At 38.4% G+C, this 16,528-nt stretch overlaps 3 protein-coding genes across 13 annotated transcripts in view; 2 read left to right on the forward strand and 1 right to left on the reverse strand.

Moving 5' to 3' along the window:
• Positions 1 to 2,440, forward strand: LOC126753052 (facilitated trehalose transporter Tret1). 2 transcript variants are annotated; one of them, XM_050464175.1, is made up of 6 exons: positions 1 to 503; positions 573 to 802; positions 875 to 1,549; positions 1,606 to 1,794; positions 1,924 to 1,989; positions 2,086 to 2,440. In XM_050464175.1, exons 1-6 carry the CDS (start codon positions 446 to 448, stop codon positions 2,293 to 2,295), a joined length of 1,428 nt encoding a protein of 475 aa, XP_050320132.1. In that variant the 5' UTR covers positions 1 to 445; the 3' UTR covers positions 2,296 to 2,440. The 2 variants fall into 2 exon arrangements, with proteins under 2 accessions (XP_050320132.1, XP_050320131.1); XM_050464174.1 differs by having other exon boundaries at positions 4 to 503; positions 2,077 to 2,440.
• A 2,034-nt stretch (positions 2,441 to 4,474) lies between these two features.
• LOC126753053 (facilitated trehalose transporter Tret1) lies at positions 4,475 to 10,084 on the forward strand. Of its 3 annotated transcripts, none has more exons than XM_050464177.1 (9): positions 4,476 to 4,885; positions 6,791 to 7,023; positions 7,166 to 7,296; positions 7,351 to 7,543; positions 7,669 to 7,822; positions 7,901 to 8,115; positions 8,241 to 8,507; positions 8,583 to 8,735; positions 9,649 to 10,084. In XM_050464177.1, exons 1-8 carry the CDS (start codon positions 4,837 to 4,839, stop codon positions 8,727 to 8,729), a joined length of 1,389 nt encoding a protein of 462 aa, XP_050320134.1. In that variant the 5' UTR covers positions 4,476 to 4,836; the 3' UTR covers positions 8,730 to 8,735; positions 9,649 to 10,084. The 3 variants fall into 3 exon arrangements, with proteins under 3 accessions (XP_050320133.1, XP_050320134.1, XP_050320135.1); XM_050464178.1 differs by lacking the exons at positions 4,476 to 4,885; positions 9,649 to 10,084 and adding exons at positions 4,892 to 5,294; positions 5,365 to 5,569 and having other exon boundaries at positions 8,583 to 9,640; XM_050464176.1 differs by lacking the exon at positions 9,649 to 10,084 and having other exon boundaries at positions 4,475 to 4,885; positions 8,583 to 9,640.
• A 364-nt stretch (positions 10,085 to 10,448) lies between these two features.
• Positions 10,449 to 16,528, reverse strand: part of LOC126753047 (uncharacterized) — a 28,095-nt gene continuing 22,015 nt past the window's right edge. For 7 of the 8 annotated variants that reach the window (XM_050464161.1, XM_050464163.1, XM_050464157.1 and 4 more), the window contains exons 3-9: positions 13,790 to 13,927; positions 13,136 to 13,547; positions 12,645 to 12,900; positions 11,826 to 12,551; positions 11,600 to 11,756; positions 11,206 to 11,472; positions 10,449 to 11,133 (exon numbers count right to left, since the gene is read on the reverse strand). In XM_050464161.1, the coding sequence (XP_050320118.1) occupies positions 10,935 to 11,133; positions 11,206 to 11,472; positions 11,600 to 11,756; positions 11,826 to 12,551; positions 12,645 to 12,900; positions 13,136 to 13,547; positions 13,790 to 13,927 (2,155 nt within the window). In that variant the 3' untranslated portion in view covers positions 10,449 to 10,934. The remainder of the gene's footprint in view (positions 11,134 to 11,205; positions 11,473 to 11,599; positions 11,757 to 11,825; positions 12,552 to 12,644; positions 12,901 to 13,135; positions 13,548 to 13,789; positions 13,928 to 16,528) is intronic. The other variant, XR_007666082.1, reaches the window with a different exon arrangement.

Below are 16,528 nucleotides of genomic sequence, written 5' to 3' on the forward strand. Positions count from 1 at the left end.
AGACTTTGCCTTCCATGAATCACGACGACAATTGGAATGGTCTTCTTATCGCTTAGCATCTTATTCGTAGTTATCAGGCGAACGATTATGTACACACGTTTTGTAAACATAAATAAACATTGTGGACATCCATTATTGCCAGCTACTGGCTATTGGCGAAATCTTGGTTGGCATTGCGGCATCACTTGTCGGCGACAAAACCATACTCGCTCATAATTAAGGCAATTGTGGCAATTGTGTTCCGATGACAGAGCACTACAGACTCATTTGAGTTTTTCAATTATAAAATCGGACGGACTGTTAAACGATATTAAAAGCGGTAAGGAAGCAGATGAGAAGCGTGAGCGCATTGGAACGGTTGTACGAGTGAACTATTATAGTGCTTATATCCCACTAGCATATGCTTTGACAGCGGGGTGGAGTGAAGAGCAAAAATAATACGCAGATGTGTCTACCAAAGAATTTAAATGGTTCCACGATCCAGAAAATCGCAACAACTGTCGGTAATATGGATGAGGGACTTTGAAACACAACTATTTTATTAAAGGAATGTTTCGTTTTGTGACTTTTAGGTAATATACTATGCTTGAACTTTGGCATCATGCTCGGCATCACGCCAGCCCATATTAGACTCTATATGGACGAAAGGACCCCCTTGAACCGCGTCGCCGACGATGTTGAAGCAACTTGGATCAGCAGTAGTATTTTTGCAAGCGCTGCTTTGAGCTCAATCGTATGCGGTTTCATTGTGGGAAAAATTGGACCCAAAGCGGTGCTTCTTCTCAGCGGTCTGCTGCAAATCGTAAGCTACCATTTTTCATTGCTGCCTTCTCAATCATGAACTCAAACTGCCTCATTTTTTCGTATATATCAGTCCAGTTGGTTTTGTATGCATTTCGCATTCGACATCTTACACATCTATTCGTCCCGCATTATGGCTGGAACGGCTGCTGGCGCCGCCCTCATAGCGTTACCCATATTCATAGCGGAGATATCTGAGGAGACCAATAGCGGTGCCCTAATTGTGACTATTGAACAGTGGCGCACAATGGGTACACTTATCGGTTTTTTGCTTGGCCAACACTTGCAGTACGATTATGTGGCGGTGGTGGCGGTGTGTATCTCCTGCGCCTTTACCATGATGTTTCCGTTTAGTCAGGAGAGCCCGTACTTCTACATGCGGAAGGGTGATGTAAGCAGGCTAGAGAAGTCTTTGCGCTGGTTTCGAGGTGTGCGTAGTATAGACGATCGCAACCGACCTGAGTTCTTACGCGAATTGGAAGATTTCAAAAGCAACATGGAGAATCATTTTATAGCAGAAGAGCACGTGCCTCGTGCGTATTTGTGTAAGACCACGCTCTGCACTCTGGTGTTGTTTGTGGGTGTGCATTTGAGTGGTATCTACGTGATATTAGCCTGGTCGGATCTGATATTTATAGATGACGTCTTCGTTCAGTTTCCCACGGACGTAAGTGCTTTGATTTTCTCGCTCGTACAGTTTGTGGCAGCTACAATGAGTGTTTGGCTCGCCCCAATAGCGAGGAGAAGGGTGAGTCTTTCGTTCATCGTGATGAGAATCTGAGGGTTCATGGGCTTTCGTTTCAGATTCTCTTACTTATTTCGGCACTGATCTGTGGCTTTGCTTCGATTTGTTTGGCGGTTTGCATGGCGTTAGAAGTGAACGGTCAATTGCGATGGGTCGCCTCCGTGTTATTGCTGCTACATGTGTTTTTTGCTAACATGGGCTTGTATCCGTTAATTTTTCTAATTCCTCGTGAAATGCTGGCCACGAAGGTTTGTAAAAAGGCAGAGGTTTGATTGAACAAGGCTTCTGCATAGCATTTTTCAATCGCTTTGTTTTAAAATACGGTCAGAAACCTATTTGTCCAAATCTTCTGTTCATCATTTGTTTTTCGTTTGCAGTTGCGCGTTACCTTAACGAGTCTTTCCTGGGGCCTCTCATGGCTAATGACTTTTATTTTGATACAGGTTAGTTACAACAGTTGCTGTGAACAGTTACAGTTATTACATTGTGATGAGATTAAATTTATTGTACAAGTATTTCCATTCGAAAAGTATTTTCAGTCTTTTGAAACGACATTCGGACTCTATGGATATTTCATCATCTTTGGTGTTGGTTGTGTCAGCGTTGCGCTCTTAGCTCTATTCGCGCTTCCGGAGACGCTAGGAAAATCACTCGAAGAGGTACAAAATAGGTGTGGGCTCGAAAGTCAGGCGGGGATTTCGAAAAACAATGTGCCACAGCTTGGACAAATCCATTTAGAGCGATACTAAGGTACTTATACTAATCATGAGCCAAGACAGTTTTGTATGTTAGAAATATGTAAATCATACAAATACAAATATTTTTTTTAAGAAAAATAAAATGTTGTGTAATATAATGATAATAGTTCATTAAATAAATAGAAAAAAGTTCAAATTAGTTTTATACGGGTGATTTGGCGGAGGAGGGTTGGCAGTAAAGCGAACCATCTTATTCTATAAGCTTAGGCCGGAAATATTGTTTATTCGTTCAATTCTACGACTTTTTGCGTTATGATCTACACCATTTTGAATTCTGGTTTACTTGCTGTATAGTCGTTGTGGGCAATTCCTAATGAAAAAAAAAATATTCTGACAGCTCGCGTGACTGGCTTACAAAAGACCAAATTCACATTAAGCTTCTGTGCTTTGCATGCATGTATGTATGTATGCACGGAGCAGATGTCAAATGGTGTTTAAGTATATATCGAGCCTTTACCGCCATTTTAGCGTAAGCGACAAAAACCAAACTTTACAGGAGAAGGTTTTTTTAAATACTTTTAACCATTAATGTGGTAGTAATTTAAAATTTCTCATACATTAATGCTTTTCAGACATTTACAGATATAATTGAAAAAAAAAAAATAAAATTAATAAGTATTTGTGCTATTTATGGCGCTTACATTTTTTTTGCTGTTCCAATCTAAGGTTATTTTGGCGTTTACGATAAAAATATCTATTAAAGTAACTAAGTCTAAGGAACTGTATTTGGTAAATAAATATGTATTTTTGAAGGTTTTTAATGAAATAGTTATAATCATAACTGAAAAATATATTTATTTATATAAAATATTTGAAATATTTGTTAAACTTATGCTATGTATTTACAAAATAAAGGTTTTCTTTAACTTAACACCACGTATTATTCCTCTTGGAATCCTCTTGGAATAATACGTGGTGTTAAGAGGAGTGGTGATATTAACTGCATAGTTTCCTTTATTCGGGAGTATAAAAAACAATAGCATACAAAAACAAATATCACATAAATAATGTAAATGAGAGAATATTATATGCAATAAAATTTCAATAACCAAAATTAAAATATAATACATACCTTAGCTGCTGGAGTCGACATTGTTGATTTATTTGATAACTGTTGTGTTTACTATCTACAGTACGATTATAACTCAATTAACACAAAATTTGATTATGCGTCAAACTATTTTTAAACAAAAATCCAATGAGAACGATGTTTGTTTCATCAAACCTTTCATGGAAATAAACGTGTGACGACAGGTACAAGAATGGTTTGCATATACGAGTAGTAAACACCGTTAAGTCAAGCACTCATGTCGATTGCGATCACAAGTATTGTCGCTTGCACGACATGAAATTGTGCGCAAGGCACTTAAGATAAAAACGCTAGGTGTCGCTTACGTTAAGGTTGTATGTATGTAAAATGTATGTATTTACGATAATTTTAGCACTTGCTTTAACTTTATAACGTTTTTTTTTGGAGATAAACATCAACAGGGATAGGTCCGTTACGTCTTAAATTACTAGTTTCTATAAAAAACTCATTTTCGAAAAAATTGTCGCTTACGCTAAAATGGCGGTAAAGGCTCGATATGCATATGTATATGTATGTATGTATACTGTAATGCGATGTATGTAAGCGGAATATTCCATCAAACATTGCACCGAGGTAATCTCAATGAAAGATGAGGAAAACAAGTCTGAAGGAAAGCGAACACAAAGTTGTATGTGAATCAGCCATTATTTTCGATTGTTATTCCACAAACCCTCAAACAACGAAAGCGAAAATGATAACAACAACCAAGCCATAACCACTTAATTTCACCATTATGCGATTGTAAATTACTTTGTAACTTCATAGAGAACATCCGTCAACGTTTCGCCGTCTCATTGTTTGTGGTCGATCCGATCGGGTCATAATTATTTAAATCGTTTATCTTTCGGTTAGATATTACGGTAATTAACGAGGATTTCACCCTATCGTAGGAGGTTGTTAGCTGCTCATCTATGTAGTGTATTATATCATACGTGAGGGCTTTAGACGAACGGGTAATTTTGCACGGGTTGCGATAAGAGCGATATCACAGGTGTATGGGTGTACAAGTGTATTGCTGCGCGCTTAAGTGCTTAGGCAAACATGTACGGCAACTTTTATTCTTGGTTAATCCTCTGCACATCACCGACTTCAACAGATCATAGCTGGTCTGAAAATAAGACCGTAAAACCGCGCTACACCCAAAGGCAGCACCTCACAGTTAGCTGACAGCTCGCCGAGTGCAGATGGCAACACATTAGAAATAGCTAAGCAAATTTTTAGCAAAACGCACAGCAAGAATAAGCTAGCTGAACGAAACCGAGAAATGGGACAAGCTTTTAGCTGAGCGCTGAAATTTAAAATTCCATTCAAATACTTAACGAGTTGTGGATTAGAGTTGAAAGAAGTGGAAAATTTTTGTACTTTGCTTCGATCTTTTTGGGCAAGTGAATGTGCGTTTGTCAGTTCAAGTTGTTGAGAAGAAAGTTACTCGGCGCCGAAAGATGACGGACGGAAATCAATCGAAATACCAGTACTTGGTTGGAATATGTGGTTAGTATGGAGCGATTGCATTGTCGTTGCTCCTTCGACAAATGTCACCAAATCAATTACATTCCTTCTCTCCGGCGTAATTTTTATTATTATATATATTTGTTTTGCGTTTTGATTTTTAAATCCACTTCAAAAATTAAGTGAGCTTGTCGCGTAAATATAAATATTCAAAGTAACGCAGTGCAACCGGTTTTTAAGCACATACTAGTCGGTTGGCAAAATTTAAGAATTTAAAAATTTGTTTCAAAAGTGGCCTCAGTGTGGCGGTCAAGGTCGTGCGCAACATTAATTCACCCTGCATTCGATATTTGCAAGTAGTACCAGAGCGGATCGGCAACAGCCACGAATTGGGAGAATGTCACTGCAGTGCGCTGCAGATTGAAAGGCGCATGGCAGATTTTCATAAGTGGTAGATAAGCAACGAAACTAGTTAAAAGTCCATAAGTGATACTCTAATTCTTTTAATTTGTTACTGATAGTCGCCATAATCTTCATACTCTACACTCTAAGTGCCTTCGTTGAGGGCTTTCGTCCAAAGATGTGTAAACTCGCAGCTCTCTACTTGGGGCATTGCGAGTGAGCACGTGAGGGTGGGGGTGCAGGTTTGATTTCCTGATGTTTTACAACGACGCAAATTCTAACGGTGGAATGAAAGTGTACACTTCAAATGTCTGGTGCTAAAAGGTAAGGGTTGCGACACAATCTCTACACTGAGCGTAACAGTTCATATTAGGGCTCCAATAAAACCCTTCTCACAAGGTTTTGACTGCATTTGGTCTGTCAGGTATTTCGGATTCAGTGCGATGTGTTTTAAGGCTTCCCAATGACATCATTTTTGAAAATAATAAATTTAATTCAGAAGAAATTCGACTAGTCGCAGTAGTAGGATTATTCAAATAGACTCAATGCTACGACTAATGAAATATTATTAATCGGTTAATATTCATACGAACGGTTATAAACTCGATATTCGAATAGTCGGTTTTTTTTTAAGAGTGTAGACATATAGTCCGGCCTATTTATCTTTATATTTTAAATGTTATTCTCATGCCCTTAGAAACAAAGATATTGGAGAGGAACAACCCAGTGATTTAATAAGTGTTCTTAATTTACCATGAAGAGGACCAGAACTGTTAGATACATTTTTTATCAAACTTAGTGAAATTAACAAAGTAAAACTTGGATTTGGAAAACATTTCCTAAGTAGCCATGAAGACAAATTATATAAAATATGCTGACAAAAGTTCAATTACACTATTTCTCTAATGATCTGAATAAATTTTTGGCAATTTAGGAAATCATAGTGATAGGGAAATTGGTTTCACCTGGATCAAGGTCGGTGGGATCGTCACATGATGGCAGATTGCTGAGAGATGTCGACGAGAGCAAATCTTACAAAATCGTTTATAGATTCATGAATTGTTAGCACTAATATGTACATATATTTAAAATCATATAAGATTGATGGCAACAAAAGAATTACCATAAATGGTATTGTAATATAGTAACAATACCAATATAGACATACAGGGTGCCTGAATGTGAATAAATCGTTTGAGTTGAATTAAAAAGTATAGATAATTTCAATCTTTTAAAATGTATTATGTCATAAATCTCTAAGATCTTTTTGGGATAATTTGCTGCATTCTACAAATAAATTTGTGTATTCTATTAAAAATAGTTTTTTTTATCAGGCTATGATCTTCAAGAGGCTCATAAACTTCTTTTTAGCTCAAATACATAAATCATACGTATTCATTTCACCAACATCATAAACGAAATGGGTTTTGCAATCTAAGTTATTTATGAGGCGGATAATCTATATGACATTCACTTTTTTATATTTTCCTCTCTTTCTCTCCCCAAACATCTTCATTTCACTTCTTGGGTTCTCCTTTTCAACAGCAAATATTATGACGATATCATATGGCGGCTTCTCTGGCTGGCCATCTGCCAGCTTCGTGGAACTGCAGTCCAAAGATAGTCCGCTCGAGACTGGGCCTATGTCGAGTTCGGATGTTGGTTGGGTGGGTTCTATAATTTGCGTGGGAGGTGTCCTAGGTACGATATTTTGTTCGTGGTTTGCTGATCGTTATGGGCGTAAAAAGTGCATGCTGTTGGTGGCGTTACCCTCATTGGTAAGTAAATACTTAAGCAAGTCATACTGGTAGCACCCTCTAATACTAACTAATCCAAATACAACTGATTTGAAACTACTTAATAATCTATCAATAGTTTTTGTTGTAGCTAAATTTGTATATACATTTTCAATTTTCCTAGATCGGTTGGTGGATTATACCCTTTGCTACTACGCCGACTCATCTTTGCATTGCACGTGTCTTCGGTGGTTTTGCTGGAGGTGGCATATTTACTGTTCTACCAATCTATACTGCCGAATTGGCGCAAGATCAGTGAGTATGAGGCTTCCTGTGTTATTATGGCAATCGTAATGTTTTTCTAAACAGTGTTCGCGGTATTTTGGGGACAGTTCTTATGTTAACATTTAATTTCGGCATACTCTGTGCATTCGTTCTGGGCAACTTCTTTACCTATGATAAGGTGGCTTGGATCCTTTCATCGCTGAGCATTCTGTTTCTGCTATGCTTTCCATTTTTGAAAGAAACTCCTCAACACCTTTTAAATAAAAATAAAATCAAGGTACGCTACCCAAGTTCGGTATTGCGGGATAAATAGGTTACCCCCGCAAAAAACCATATATACATACAGAAAATAATAAATCAGGCCTTTTTTCATGATCTTAATATTAATTTGTTAAATTCCAGAAAGCTGAGAAATCACTGAAATACTTTCGTAATATACGAGCACTGTCACACGAGTGGCCTGAAGACTTCAAATTTGAATTGGATAAACTGAAGGCGGATGTTAAACAGAAAGACGACAATGACGAAAGTAATGCGATAACCTGGAAGGATATAAGTAAGTGCTGCAGAATTTGTCTCTGAATTACATAATTTCTAAAAATTAAAATGTTCTTCGGAAAAATATAATATATAGACAATCTAACAACACGTAAAGCATTCCTGATTGGTATTGGCATTATGACATTGATGTCGTTTTCTGGTTGTTTTGCTATGCTCAACTATTCGGCGAACATTTTTAAAGAGTCTGGCTCTAGTCTTTCGCCCACATTGTCTGCAATAATTGTAGGCGTACTTCAATGGGTCGGATCCTACATGTCAACGCTTTTGGTGGAACGCGCTGGTAGGAAGGTGAGTACAAATTTCAAAAATTAATAAATTAAAAAATCGATAAACGATAAAATATCGGGTATCTTGAACTGTTATATACACTAAGTTAAGTGCTGCCGAAGTTAATGGCATTCCTATATTTACAGTCTTTACTGCTAATTTCAACCACTGGTGTTGCCTTGGGCCACATTATATTCGGTGTGTACTCTTATCTCGATGTGCTCGGCTACGACGTTCGTGGATTCTCTTGGTTGTCAATCTTCAGCTTCTCATTTACAATATTCATAGCGAGCTTGGGCTTGCTGGGGCTGCCCTACCTGATTATAGCGGAAATAATGCCACCGAAACTGCGCAGCATGGGCTCCATGATCGGCATGATTCAGTTGTGGATCACCACTTTAATTATACTAAAGGTACGTTCTACGAATAAACTATCATACCCCTGTCAAACATACTCTATCATAACTGTTTATATATGTTTTTCTTAGTGTTTACCGTTAATGATCGAAGTGTTGGGTATGCACGGGATGGTCTTTGTCTTCGCCGGTGTATGCATAGCTGGCATCATATGCATCTATCTGTTTATACCCGAGACCAAAGGAAAAACCATCGAGGAAATCCTGGAGAGTTTATAGTATTAAGTTAGTACTATTGTTTATTTGTAATAAATTGATGTTCCTAAGTATTTAGTTTAAATTTGAGCAAAGCTATATTTGGGCTTGTTTTGTCAAGTATTTAGACCATATTAACTAAGGCATTGTAGAGATGTCACTCAAATGGGCAAATGTAGCTTTTAAGATTATTTGTTTTTGTTATACAATGCAAGGTGTACTCCAAAGTAAACAGGACTTAAAAAAAACAGAACAAATGTTTTTTTCGGCAAAATCAATTTATTTTATTCAAAATAGTCTCCTTCTGCTTCAAAACAGCTTTTTGCACGTCGAACGGGTGTTTTAGCTCGTTGGCCGGTATGGCCGCCAGTATGCCGGTGCAAGCCGGCCTCTACGTCTGCATAACGCCTTCCTTTCCAAGGCAAATATATTTTTCCGAAGAGGAAGAAATTGCACGGTGCCATATCAGGTGAATACAAATCAGCATTGTCTTCACTTTTGACTTCTCCATGCGCGATTCGTCATTTATGTCTCACGACCACTTTGAAAACGTTGAATCCACTCGTTGACTCTGCTACGGGATAGGCAATCATCGCCATAAACTGTTTTCATCAATTGAAACGTTTCGGTAAAAGTTTTACCAATTTGAAAACAAAATTTAATGTTGGATCTTTGTTCGAAACTCATTTTCGCTCCGATAACGCAAACATACTGACACTTAAAACGCAATAACTTCACTTCCAATCAATGAAATGTCATGAAATCCTCACTGGAGAATCGATAAAGATAGCAGATTCAAACGCACCAGTCGACATATAGATTACGCCACCAGGGGCGCTAGACTCAAAAAGTCCTGTTTACTTTGGAAAGCACCTTGTATATTGCAATATACGATAATAGACTGGGGTTTGACTAAGCCTTTGTTGATATAAACTCATTATAGTTTTCGTTAAATGCGAAGAGAAGAATTCATGGAACAGAGGCTCGGGAGTATCCGAAGAAATATATCTGTACATCAACCCCGATGTGAGACTGTTGTGGCCGATTATTTTGTATAATGAGTGATGTGTCTTATATTCCAAGGTAGCTTGAAAGGATTCCCACAGGCTCTATGGAGATTTCTGCGGGCAGCTAAACTTGTTTCCTCACACTCAAAGAAATGAAATGCAGCATTTTTGATATTAATTGTTTATTTTTTGTTTTGTTTTTGTTTTAAATATATTCATATAATACAAAGTTTCGCAACATAGCATTCACAATATTTTATAGCGATAATTATTTATATAATTATATATTTATACCACACATATAATATTTGTTGTATAATGTAGGGGAATTCGTTTGATTGTATTTGCATTATTATTACTGTTATATTGTATATGTATGTATAATTATTATGCATTATTACTAACTTAATAAGTAATTTATTTACTTATTTATTTATATTTTTGTGTTTGTATTTGTTATTGGCGTGCATTTATAAATGTAATCATAAAACTAGAATACTACATCACAGTAATTTTCAACACACAAAAAATAAGAGAGAAAACAAACAAACTAAAAAATCCTATTACTTGTGTATGTGCCAACATTTGAAGGTTATGTGGCGGCTAATTCAGCGCTTTGCCATAACTGATATTTAGAAGAACAATGTGTTTCATTGTGTCAGGACCACGAATAAAAGCATATAGATACATATGTATGTATGTGTGTAACTAGTTGTTGGAGAACGAAACTTCGCTGTTTTGCTTGGGCGTTCGGCTTTTTTATTCTTGAATACTTCATTTGTGACTGGGCAGCAGAGCGATGCTTTCAAGTTTAACCGCCATAAAATTTTCATTAAAATAGTGTTGACATACATACAATACACATATTAAAAAAAGGTTTCTTAAAAATGAAAGTATGTGTAAATTTAAAAAACATAGTTCTGCATTATTTATGTACTAGGATGTACGAAAGCAGGTGTCTCCCGGATGTCCAACGAAGATTGTTCGTCGATTCTTAAAAACCGTGATTCTGAACACCAAACTGAAATCAGCATTTTAAATTAAAATTGTGTTAAACGGGAAATGAAATCACATCACCAACGGGTGTGGCCGAAACAGTTTCCACGTGTGCCGAATTCACACACAAGTGGACGTGGCGAAATTCTATTTGGGATCGTGTTACAAAATTTTTTTGTGATTTTTCGTTTGCTTTTATTCGTTAAGCTCACTGGACTTTCGAATATCACGTTTTGGGGCAGCGGAAGTAGCGCAGCACCGCGTAGCCGAGACAGCGGAATACCACGAAGAACATCATTAAAACAAGCGTGTTGAGCCAAAGCGGTGAGGTGGAGTTTTGTGCCTTGAGTATCTCCTCGTATGGAATGAATGTGGTCGTCGTGTCACCACTTTTACAGAATTCAAAGCTACTAGGGTTGCCACAACTAAGAGTTATTAAAAGAGAAGCGAAAGGATTTTCAATTTTTAGAAATGGGAAATTTTAAGCGTTCGCTTACCTTATCGCTGGTCCTTCGCGAAACTCTAAAATCTGCATATTCTGATATGCGTAGTGTATCATTGAGGTGTAGCGGATCCAGCTGAGCCCCTCGGGGATGCGTGTCGACAAATAGCCGCCGAATAGTTGTGTCGCCAGTGTGTAGAGTGCGCTCAATGTGATGCTGACATTCATATCCATGCAACAGGCGCCGATGAAGAAGCCCACACTTTGCGCCACAATTGTGTTAAGCAGCAAAAAGACCAACATCAAGGAGAAGAGTTTGAAGCTGTAAAGTAGCGAATTTTCATTATAATATTGTATATGTATGTATAATCGTTGGAAGTGGTCCACTATTGTTTCTTCAACTATGAAAACTAGTGCTGTTTCTTTTGAAATAATAGTATGACCCTTACCTGGTACAGCCGAGCATCGGGTAGGATATCATGAGGTAAACAGTCGGTAGCGTCACAACCAAAGGCAGTTCGCCAAACATTTTCGCCAAGTAATAGGCAGAAAGCCTGTAGGCGCCCGAGCGACGCTCTTTGCTGATAACTTCGCGCTCGGCAGGGACTGCAATGAAAGCGAAATAATGAAACCCAGTTACGGGCGTACATAAATAGTGCGCGCTTAGCCACTTACATGAATTTAAAGCGCCGAAAAGCGCAAACAGCATCCAGTACGTCTGCGAGAAGAACATCCAGCCTTGCAAATCATGTAGGAACTCCTCGGTACGGGGTATTTGAAACCAAATGGAACCAGCCATCAGTGCCAAGCCGATCGTTTGGAACCAATTCAACTTGGATAACATACGCGGTTTGGCCTCCTTGAAATTTCTACTAGACAGCACACAGAATTGCGTGTGAAAACTCGTCGGATAATCGAGCCAGTCGGTGTCGCCGCAGCTCTCGTAGCGCTGGCAATCACTCGACGTGGCGCTCGAATTTGATTGGGAATCGTGTCCATACCACAGCTGTTGCGACGCCTCCTCATTGGTGTTCTGGTGGTCATTTATGATCAACATGGCATCATGATTGATATGGTTTGTGTGATTGTTGTGTATGTCTTTGTAGTAATTGTTGATGATATCGTTGATGAGTGCATCGTGCTTGAGCGGTTTCTCGTGAACGATTTCGGTGGTAGTGGAAGGGCTGTTGGTAGTTGTGTTGGGTGAAATGTGGGACATTGTGTCACCAGCTGCGCCATTACGTCGTATGTCCAACTGATGCTTGTTGGAGTGGTGCTGCTGGTTGCGTTGATTGTTCGTGTTCACCGTTATGCAGTTTCTGTTCAAGTAGTTGCCATGCGATTCTTTGGCGGCTATGAAAAGCTTTTCGCGAATTTTAGGGTACGACTTCAGCTGTTCCACTGGCAAAAAAAAAAGAAATTATGAAGTTATAATGTTAATATATGAACTACGCATGATATTTCAGCAGCAGAGGGGCCGCAGTATACACTTACATACAAAATCCGCGGGATTGTAGTGTGGCTTGATGGCAACTCCGATACTTTCAAAATACGTGTAAACATTATTCACCTCACCAAAGTATGCAGTGCGACCGCTATAGAGCAGCAACAGCTTATCGAACATGTGGAACATTTGCGAAGACGGCTGATGAACGGTGATCACCACAGTCTTCTGCTCTTGCACCGCGTAGCGCTTAAGAAAATTCATGAGCGATATGGCAGAATGACTGTCAAGGCCGGATGTTGGCTCCTGCAATAAACATAGAGCCAAAATTATAATCAACATTTACATACATACAAATATATCTACAACTTAAGAGTGTATCGAAGAACAAATGGCAGTGCTCTTAAATCACGACCACACACCTTTGCTACTCTCAAAGAGTGGCAGTGTATATTGGTGTTGGTGTGTAGCTGCTCTCCATTTGTTATTTGAGTTTGTTTTGGGTTTTGTCTCATTGTCTATACGTGTGGTTTGTACTCACATCTAATAACATCACCAACGGGTTAGTTAATAACTCGCATGCGATATTGGCGCGCTTCTTTTCACCACCCGACAGTCCACGATTGAGGTAATCGCCAAATTTCGTGTGTTGACAAAAGGTTAGCTCCAGCGCTTCCAGTATACGATCTACCAATTGAATTTTCTCCGACTTTGGCATTTTCTCTGGCAGCCGTAACAATGCCGTGTACATAACGGTCTCTCTAAGGGTCAGTCCCGAGAAAAATATCTCCTCTTGCAGCACATAGCAGATCTTGCGGCGCCACTTTTTAGAGAGCGGCTCGCGATTGAGGTAGACGCCGCCACTATCGAAGCGCCGCTGCCCGCTGAGGCAGTCGAGCAATGTCGTCTTCCCACTGCCAGATGGGCCCATTACGGCTAAAACCTCACCAGGCCTGCACCGCGCAAAGGAGGCCAGCACAAATGCACAACATCCAAGAAAGCAAAAGCATAAGCCCAATGCAAATTGCAGTAATAACGTCGAATAGATAGCGCATATGCGTATGGACAACGAAGAATGATGCGATAGCGGAATGTAGAAATATAAAAATAGAAAGAACGAAGAATACAAATTGAAGATTGGTCTGTGTATATATGTAGATAAAATGTGGCAGTATGTTTGTAGTTCAGTTGTTACCTTACTGAGCCACTCACATCGGAGAGAATCTGGCGCTCGTTGTGGAGTACGTTTATATTCTGGAATGACAACTGTAGCGTGCGGTGGTGCGGTTCCGCATCGGATATGAAAGGAAATGTAGACATTGTTTGATCGCTGCTGCAATTATAAAAAAAGAACAGAAAAAATCATTGAAACACCTTGCAAAAACAATGCAAAAGCTGGAAAAATACATATGTACATACTTGTATATACTTACATATATTATATATGTATGTATGTATGTACATATGCGTACTATGTATATATTCGTAAAATGATTATTCGACCTTTTATTTACTTCTGTCGTATTTCACGGGCAATGGCAATGATTTGATTATTATAACGGTTGTTTCAATTATTAATGTTATAATGGCATTAATTTCTTATATAGTGGCTATATACTTAGTCACAGACAGACAGTGCAGACAATGGTTATACGCAAAACAGGATCGTATTTAACGGGATTTCTTCCTTTAAGTTCACACTTGGAACTTGTATGGCAAATTGTTGTTGCCTTATTGTCCCATATACTGACGTCGGCACGACCAAAGCCAAATGCCATGACAATACTGCTGTGCAACACACACACACACGCATTCTCACATACGGTTCAATGCCCTCTTTTAATTACTTTTGTTTCGAGATAATTTCAATTTAAATATTTTTTGATTTTCTAGCTGTCATCCTTGTATTTATCTGTAATTCTTAATCTCTTGCATGGATACATACACACACATATGTATAAGTAAGTGCGTATACTAGTATGTTTATATGGACTATATGCTTTTAATAAAGTTAATTTTTCCTCCATGCACACATACACATGTATGTAAGTATGTATGTAAATAAATGAGTTAATGGGTGAATGATTTCTCTCTAATGACAACGGCGGCAGAATAACTTGCATCTAACACAGCGACAACAAATCAACATTTACATATACATATGTATATGTACATACATACATACATACAATACAAATGTATAAGAATATCGGTTCTGACCAGAAAGAAAGATAGCCAGCAGACTCTTTTCATTTGTTCACGCTTTCTATGCACCAATGTACATACATACACACACACACATATGGCGTTTATTATCTTTTATGTGCACATTTGCATATACTACGTGCACATATATAAGTATGTATGTTTGTATGTTTATTTTTGTTTGTGCGGCTATTTGAGCGCATTCTGACAAGCTGACGCCTTAGTGAGCAACTTGCATTCGGACAGACATATGTACATACATACATGCATGGCGATCGTGCCGGTCAGCTGCGTTAATAAACCGGTGCCACTGTCATATTATTTTAGTTTTTCTGATCTTGGTCTGATTACAGCGCCAGCGCATTCACATAACAGCCTCACATACATACTACATATGAGCCACATACATATAAACATACGATGTACGCATTTGCAATGAGACGTGCCCAGATGTGTACATATACATACACATACATGAATGTGTACATACATACATACATAAATGGAAACACATACATACATGCATGTATGTAAATAATTAATTTTATTTTGTTGTTGCTGTTCGCTATTTGCTAAGTGGTTGTTGTTGCTGCTGCTAATATTATTTTTATAAATACATATGTATTTGTTATTATTGTTATTATTATCGCCATCATTCAGCGTTTTGTATGTATGTAAGCATGTATGCATATGTATGTGTGTGCGTTTAGCTGTGCTGTGGCTTTTGTTGTCGCCATTCGCGATACTGTGTTTGCTCCTTTAGCTGTTGCCGTTGTTGTTGCAGTTGCTGTTGTTAATTCGACAGTCACTGCTGCGCCGATTTAATTTCATTAATACATTCACGCGATGTCTGTCGAAATTAACATTTTTTAAATACTTATGTCTCCTTCGTTTTCGTTTTTTTTTCTTTTTCGACCACAAGACATGGGATATTCTGCCCTCAGGTTCGTTGACTTCTTGTAAATCAAGTACTTAACCGAATTAATACAAAACAACAATTTACATATGTAAGTATGAATGTACATATGTATGTATGTATGCATAAAGAATTCTGTTATTGCTGATGCGCGGATGATTGACAAAGGCTGGACCAACCAAAGCAAGTTAACTCAAAGGCCAAGTGGCTACGGTTGGTGTGAGGAACAAACATTGATCAGCGTGTCAAAACAGAAGAGTTCTTCTGCATAGACCTGACTTAAAATTCGAGTCTGGAAAATAGCGTGTGTGGATTGGGTCTTTACTTTAAAAACATCAGCTCCCGGCTTAGCAATGCATTGGCAATGAAGCGTATGGGCTAACAATGCGTCAAGAAATTTCGGGTTGGTTCTATGCTATTTTCTGGCATTTTTCCGCGCTCTCTGTGTTGAAGCGTAGACGAAAAATCCAGATAATCCTTACGTAATGCGCAACAGTTAATGCATAATGCTGTGCGTTGACCACCTACATATGTATGTACATACATATGTATGTGTGTATGTGCTTAGCAACGATTAGGTGTACGTGCGAGCATGCGCGACGGCGAAGTCATAAACCTCCTCAATTTAGTACTTTCATTTGAAAATTGAAAGCAAACGCGAAAAGAGTAGACTCTCGCTGAGTTCGCGTTAGTGGCTTGATGCCGTCTTACGAACACATGAAAAGCCTATTACAGAAGAAACTTAGCTCATGGGGTTCCCAATGAACTTTGCCACAAATCAAGCCTGTAGAGTGGTATATACATACAAATAAG

Source organism: Bactrocera neohumeralis, chromosome 3, assembly GCF_024586455.1.
Source record: "Bactrocera neohumeralis isolate Rockhampton chromosome 3, APGP_CSIRO_Bneo_wtdbg2-racon-allhic-juicebox.fasta_v2, whole genome shotgun sequence".
Taxonomy (NCBI): Eukaryota; Metazoa; Arthropoda; class Insecta; order Diptera; family Tephritidae; genus Bactrocera; species Bactrocera neohumeralis.

Bases quoted from the DNA above. Each gene is read 5' to 3' on its own strand.
- LOC126753052 (XM_050464174.1), top strand. From the start codon at position 446: ATGTGTCTACCAAAGAATTTAAATGGTTCCACGATCCAGAAAATCGCA. The intron at 504-572 runs GTAATATGGATG...TGTGACTTTTAG, and splicing joins GAAAATCGCAACAACTGTCG to GTAATATACTATGCTTGAAC. The intron at 1,990-2,076 runs GTTAGTTACAAC...CCATTCGAAAAG, and splicing joins TGACTTTTATTTTGATACAG to TATTTTCAGTCTTTTGAAAC.
- LOC126753053 (XM_050464176.1), top strand. From the start codon at position 4,837: ATGACGGACGGAAATCAATCGAAATACCAGTACTTGGTTGGAATATGT. The intron at 4,886-6,790 runs GTTAGTATGGAG...CCTTTTCAACAG, and splicing joins GTACTTGGTTGGAATATGTG to CAAATATTATGACGATATCA. The intron at 8,116-8,240 runs GTGAGTACAAAT...CTATATTTACAG, and splicing joins TGGAACGCGCTGGTAGGAAG to TCTTTACTGCTAATTTCAAC.